The 7500-nt window shown below is 42.4% G+C and overlaps 1 protein-coding gene across 1 annotated transcript in view; it reads left to right on the top strand.

The window, feature by feature from the left end:
• lama5 (laminin, alpha 5) overlaps positions 1-7500 on the top strand; it is a 324122-nt gene that overhangs the window by 126439 nt on the left and 190183 nt on the right. The window contains 1 exon segment of the mRNA XM_065005098.1: positions 5047-5162. Within this exon segment, the coding sequence (XP_064861170.1) occupies positions 5047-5162 (116 nt within the window).

A 7500-nucleotide genomic window follows, 5' to 3' on the forward strand; every position in this document is an offset into this window, starting at 1 on the left:
CTGTCAGCCAGAGTCCAACCTCTAGAGAACCACTCCTGCTATCAGCCAGAGTCCACCCTCTAGAGAACCACTTCTGCTGTCAGCCAGAGTCCACCCTCTAGAGAACCACTCCTGCTGTCAGCCACAGTCCACCCTCTAGAGAACCACTCCTGCTATCAGCCAGAGTCCACCCTCTAGAGAACCACTTCTGCTGTTAGCCAGAGTCCACCCTCTAGAGAACCACTTCTGCTGTTAGCCAGAGTCCACCCTCTAGAGAACCACTTCTGCTGTCAGCTAGAGTCCACCCTCTAGAGAACCACTTCTACTGTCAGCCAGAGCCAACCCTCTAGAGAACCACTTCTGCTGTCAGCCAGAGTCCACCCTCTAGAGAACCACTTCTGCTGTCAGCCAGAGTCCACCCTCTAGAGAACCACTTCTACTGTCAGCCAGAGTCCACCCTCTAGAGAACCACTTCTGCTGTCAGCCAGAGTCCACCCTCTAGAGAACCACTTCTGCTGTCAGCCAGAGTCCACCCTCTAGAGAATCACTTCTACTGTCAGCCAGAGTCCACACATATTTCTGTTAGTGGGGGTTTGCCAGGGACGAGATTGCATTAGGCTTTGCTTCTCTTTAGAAGAAAGAAACATTTCATTTGTGACTCACTAGAAAGTCATTATCTTAATGGAAAAAATTTGTCTCTGTTGAAATGAGAAATCTGACATATAGTTTAAACACACGTCCTTATTTTAACCAGTTATTTTAAAGCCCTTTGGTGTAACTATGGATCTGTACAATGGGCTTGCTTCATTTTTTTCTGAGACAAACAAGCCTACACACACACACACACACACACACACACACACACACACACACACACACACACACACACACACACACACACACACACACACACACACACACACACACACTGAGCTCTCAGGGGCTACAGCTTCACAAAGGGATAAAGCAAAGCATAGATCTAGAATGACTAGCCAGGCTTTGCCCTTTGGTTAGTCTTTCAAGACTAGTGTCACCTCGTTAAATCACGCTATTTCTGGAGTCAGAGCTTTCTTACTGTAGGCCTACTGTATAAAAACTCACAATGGTGAATTCTTAGATATGGAGAATTCTTAGAACTCACAATGGTGAATTCTTAGATATGGAGAATTCTTAGAACTCACAATGGTGAATTCTTAGATATGGAGAATTCTTAGAACTCACAATGGTGAATTCTTAGATATGGGGAATTCTTAGAACTCACAATGGTGAATTCTTAGATATGGGGAATTCTTAGAACTCACAATGGTGAATTCTTAGATATGGTGAATTCTTAGAACTCACAATGGTGAATTCTTAGATATGGGGAATTCTTAGAACTCACAATGGTGAATTCTTAGATATGGAGAATTCTTAGAACTCACAATGGTGAATTCTTAAATATGGGGAATTCTTAGAACTCACAATGGTGAATTCTTAGATATGGGGAATTCTTAGAACTCACAATGGTGAATTCTTAGATATGGGGAATTCTTAGAACTCACAATGGTGAATTCTTAGATATGGAGAATTCTTAGAACTCACAATGGTGAATTCTTAGATATGGAGAATTCTTAGAACTCACAATGGTGAATTCTTAGATATGGAGAATTCTTAGAACTCACAATGGTGAATTCATTGATATGGAGAATTCTTAGAACTCACAATGGTGAATTCTTAGATATGGAGAATTCTTAGATATGGAGAATTCTTAGATATGGTGAATTCTTAGATATGAGGAATTCTTAGATATGGTGAATTCTTATATATGGTGAATTCTTAGAACTCACAATGGTGAATTCCTAGATACGGTGTTTTATGTTTTATAGAACAGCTGTTTAATGGCTACAGATCTGATAACTGTGTGTATATATATATATGATTACAGCTTTGGCAGGTGATACTGTAGTCTGGAGTGCAGCGTACAGCTGTCCTTTGATGACATCACTCCTTAGATGTCTGAAATAGCAACACCCACACTTGTAATGCAGACCAGCCTGATAGCACCTAAAGTATAGGTCCTCACAGAGGATGAAGTCACATAACGACGTGTGTTTTTCAAGCTGTTCGTGTGGAGGAAATAGTCTGTACATTTGAAGTTTAACTAAACGGATCGTACGTGTATCTGATAAAGAAAGAGGGAAGCAGGAAAAGACAATGCTGTGTTCTTTTATCTCTGTGGTATTTTATATGTGATGGTCACTGCACTGCGTTCCACCTGTTGGAGTGAATCTAACAGGCTTCTAAAAATCTCCTAGAAAATCAACATTCTATCTCCCCTTGGCGTTTTGACACACATCCTGACCACTCCAAAGCCATCGTAGTCAGAGTAGTCTTCAGGATATTGTATCAGCGAACCTCCTGACCTTTGGTTACAACCCTTTTTAAAGTTAAAACGTCTTTGGGATCGGTGTCCCTTCCACGGAACGGTTGAGCTAACGTAGGCTAATGTGATTAGCGTGAGGTTGCAAGTAACAAGAACATTTCCCAGGACATAGACATATCTGATATTGGCAGAAAGCTTAAAATGGTTGTTAATCTGACTGTACTGTCCAATTCACAGTAGCTATTACTGTGAAAGAATACCATGCTATTGTTTAAGGAGAGTGCACAATTTTGAACATGAAAAGTTATTAAAAAGCAAATTAGGCACATTTGGGCAGTCTTGCTACATCATTTTGAACAGAAATATAATGGTTCATTGGATCAGTCTAAAACGTTGCACATACACTGATGCCATCTAGTGGTCAAAGTATAAATTGCACCTGGGCTGGAATAATACATTATGGCCTTTCTCTTGCATTTAGAAGATGATGGTACAAAAAAAAATACAAAAGAAAGGTTGTTTTTTTCTTTGTATTATCATTTACCAGATCTATTGTGTTCTATTCTACTACATTCCTTTCACATTTACACAAACTTCAAAGTGTTTCCTTTCAAATCGTATCAATAATATGCATATCCTTGCTACAGTGCTTGAGCTACTGGCAGTTAGATTTGGGTCCTGAGCTACTGGCAGTTAGATTTGGGTCCTGAGCCTGAGCAGGCAGTTAGGGTCCTTGGGTCCTGAGCTTTGGGTCCTGAGCTACAGGCAGTTAGATTTGGGTCCTGAGCTACAGGCAGTTAGATTTGGGTCCTGAGCTACAGGCAGTTAGATTTGGGTCCTGAGCTACAGGCAGTTAGATTTGGGTATGTCATTTTAGGTGAAAATTGGAAAAAACGGTCCGATCCTTCAGAGGTTTTGAGGTTATAAGTCTATGTTATTACACCAGCAGCGGGCCCCTGATGTTTGATAAAACTCTGTATATGGTTCTACATGCTTTTATCCTTGAACGACCAGATTAATGGTCTGTTTTGGCCACACTGTGTAAACTGCAGGTTGTTCATGTTAAATGGGATTATGTGCCTGGGTGAAGCAGGATGAAGTTCTGGGACTGTAGAGGAATTAACTCTTTCACTGATAGAGCTGCGTTCTCTCTGGGTTTATAACCGAGCGGGTGGGCCACGTTTTCTCTGATGGCACAAAAGAAAGTTGATGGAGGAAGAGGAGTTTTAACTGTAGCTAAAAGAAGGTTAAAGAGGTAGAGGAGTTTTAACCTGGAGATAAAGGTTCAGCCCAAGTATTAGCCCAGTGTTAGTATTAGCCTAGTGTTAGTATTAACCTTGTGTTAGCATTAGCCAAGTGTTAGTATTAGCCTAGTGTTAGCATTAGCCTAGTGTTAGCATTAGCCTCGTGTTAGTATTAGCCTAGTGTTAGTGTTAGCTTAGTGTTAGTATTAGCCTCGTGTTAGTATTAGTCTAGTGTCAGCATTAGCCTAGTGTTAGCATTAGCCTCATGTTAGTATTAGCCTAGTGTTAGTGTTAGCTTAGTGTTAGTATTAGCCTAGTGTTAGTATTAGCCTAGTGTCAGCATTAGCCTAGTGTTAGCATTAGCCTAGTGCTAGTATCAGCCTAGTGTTAGTGTTAGCCTCATGTTAGTATTTAATGTTTAATGATCTCCTGGTTGTTGATCTCCTCGCTGTTGATCTCTTGGTCATTGATCTCCTGTTTGTTGGTCTCCTGGTCGTTGATCTCCTGGTCGTTGATCTCTTGGTCGTTGATCTCTTGGTCGTTGATCTCTTGGTCGTTGATCTCCTGGTCGTTGATCTCTTGGTCGTTGATCTCTTGGTCGTTGATCTCTGGTCGTTGATCTCCTGGTCGTTGATCTCTTGGTCGTTGATCTCTTGGTCGTTGATCTCCTGGTCGTTGATCTCTTGGTCGTTGATCTCCTGTTTGTTGGTCTCCTGGTCGTTGATCTCCTGGTCGTTGATCTCCTGTTTGTTGATCTCTTGGTCGTTGATCTCTTGGTCGTTGATCTCTTGGTCGTTGATTTCTTGGTCGTTGATCTCTTGGTCGTTGATCTCTTGGTCGTTGATCTCCTGTTTGTTGATCTCTTGGTCGTTGATTTCTTGGTCGTTGATCTCCTGTTTGTTGATCTCTTGGTCGTTGATCTCTTGGTCGTTGATCTCTTGGTCATTGATCTCTTGGTCGTTGATCTCTTGGTCGTTGATCTCTTGGTCGTTGATCTCTCTCCTGTTTATTGATCTTCTGGTCGTTGATCTCCTGTTTGTTGATCTCTTGGTCGTTGATCTCTTGGTCGTTGATCTCTCGGTCGTTGATCTCTCTCCTGTTTATTGATCTTCTGGTTGTTGATCTCCTGTTTATTGATCTTCTGGTTGTTGATCTCCTGGTTGTTGATCTCCTGTTTATTGATCTCCTGGTTGTTGATCTCCTGTTTATTGATCTTCTGGTTGTTGATCTCCTGGTTGTTGATCTCCTGGTTGTTGATCTCCTGTTTATTGATCTTCTGGTTGTTGATCTCCTGATCTTCTGTTGTTGATCTCCTGGTTATTGATCTCCTGGTTGTTGATCTCCTGTTTATTGATCTCCTGGTTGTTGATCTCCTGTTTATTGATCTCCTGTTTATTGATCTCCTGTTTGTTGATCTGATAGATGTGTGTGTTTTCGTTCTCTCCCTCCTTCTCTGTAAAGGCTTCAGTGTGACTGCCAACACAACACTTGTGGAACGTCATGTGACCAGTGTTGCCCCGGATACAACCAGATTCCATGGAAACCAGCGACCACTTACCAGGCTAACGAGTGTGAACGTGAGTTTCCCTCCCTCCCTCACCCCACCACCCCTACCCACTCATCACCATCCAACCCCCTTCTGAAAAAAGTTGGAGGCAGTTTCCAGAAGTCCTTCCCTGGTATTAGCCAAGGAATGTATTGCCTGTTAGGCATTAGTTTATCACTGTCATTCTTACGGAAGCAGAACAGCCTCAGGTGTTGTTTTGTTGATGTTTGGATACAGACACACACCTATACTGTCCATCGCAAACATAATACCTCTGTCAGGGAATGACAAGAGGCAGAAGAAGTCTTAGACAACAGCCAATCGTATTGTTTCAATGCACAGTCTGATGAAAGCAGAATGTCCCACTAGATCTGAGTCCTACTAGATCTGAGCTGAGTCCTACTAGATCTGAGTCCCACTGGATCTGAGCTGAGTCCCACTAGATCTGAGCTGAGTCCCACTAGATCTGAGCTGAGTCCCACTAGATCTGAGTCCCACTAGATCTGAGTCCCACTAGATCTGAGTCCCATTAGATCTGAGCTGAGTCCCATTAGATCTGAGTCCCATTAGATCTGAGCTGAGTCCCATTAGATCTGAGTCCCATTAGATCTGAGCTGAGTCCCATTAGATATGAGCTGAGTCCCATTAGATCTGAGTCCCATTAGATCTGAGCTGAGTCCCATTAGATCTGAGCTGAGTCCCATTAGATCTGAGCTGAGTCCCACTAGATCTGAGCTGAGTCCCATTAGATCTGAGTCCCATTAGATCTGAGCTGAGTCCCCTTAGATCTGAGTCCCATTAGATCTGAGTCCCATTAGATCTGTGTCCCACTAGATCTGAGCTGAGTCCCACTAGATCTGAGCTGAGTCCCATTAGATCTGAGTCCCATTAGATCTGAGCTGAGTCCCATTAGATCTGAGCTGAGTCCCACTAGATCTGAGCTGAGTCCCATTAGATCTGAGTCCCATTAGATCTGAGCTGAGTCCCCTTAGATCTGAGTCCCATTAGATCTGAGTCCCATTAGATCTGTGTCCCACTAGATCTGAGCTGAGTCCCACTAGATCTGAGCTGAGTCCCACTAGATCTGAGTCCCACTAGATCTGAGCTGAGTCCCACTAGATCTGAGCTGAGTCCTACTAGATTTGAGTCCCACTAGATCTGAGCTTAGTCCCACTACATCTTAGTCTCCCATTAGTTCTGAGTCCCATTTGTTCTGAGCTGAGTCCCACTATATCTGATCTGAGTCCCATTTAATCTGATCTGAGCCCCATTTGATCTGAGCTGACATCAGTGTGGATAAGTCTCTCTCTCTCTCTCTCTCTCTCTCTCTCTCTCTGTCTCTCTCTCTCTCTCTCTCTGGGTGTTAACATTGCCAAAGCAAGTGAGGTAGATAATATACAAAAGTGAAATAAACAATAAAAATTAACAGTAAACATTACACATACAGAAGTTTCAAAACAATAAAGACATTCTGTCTCTCTCTCTCTTTCTCTCTCTCTCTGTCTTTCTCTCTCTCTCTCTGTCTCTCTCTCTCTCTTTCTGTCTCTCTGTGTGTGTGTGTGTGTGTGTGTGTGTGTGTGTGTGTGTGTGTGTGTGTGTGTGTGTGTGTGTGTGTGTGTGTGTGTGTGTGTGTGTGTGTGTGTGTGTGTGTGTGTGTGTTGTGGATAAGAGTGTATGGTTAAAGCTACTGCCACCTCCCTGTCGCTGAAGGCTGATAAGAACTGACAGCCCTCACAACTTTTCTCAGACTCAGTAAAAATAGCTTTATCTAAGATCTGGATTGGTTCAAATGGAGCTGCCAAGCCAAGCAGTGGTGTGTGTTTCTGTGTTTGGTTTTTGGAAGGTTGGGATGTCTCTCTCTTTCCCCTTAATCTAATCTAATCCTAATGCTTCCTGAAATAGTTTTTACTTCTATTCCCCCCCCCCACCACCAAAAAAACCAAACTGTTGATATGGTCTGGTTTAGTTCAAACCAGTTTATATGGTGTGGTATAGTTCATTCCAGTTTATATGGTCTGGTATAGTTCAAACCAGTTTATATGGTCTGGTATAGTTCAAACCAGTTTATATGGTCTGGTTTAGTTCCAACCAGTTTATATGGTCTGGTATAGTTCAAACCAGTTTATATGGTCTGGTTTAGTTCCAACCAGTTTATATGGTCTGGTTTAGTTCAAACCAGTTTATATGGTCTGGTTTAGTTCAAACCAGTTTATATGGTCTGGTTTAGTTCAAACCAGTTTATATGGTCTGGTTTAGTTCCAACCAGTTTATATGGTCTGGTATAGTTCATTCCAGTTTATATGGTCTGTTATGGTCTGGTTTAGTTCAAACCAGTTTATATGGTCTGGTATAGTTCAAACCAGTTTATA

This window comes from Oncorhynchus nerka, linkage group LG20 (genome assembly GCF_034236695.1).
Source record: "Oncorhynchus nerka isolate Pitt River linkage group LG20, Oner_Uvic_2.0, whole genome shotgun sequence".
NCBI classification, from domain to species: Eukaryota; Metazoa; Chordata; class Actinopteri; order Salmoniformes; family Salmonidae; genus Oncorhynchus; species Oncorhynchus nerka.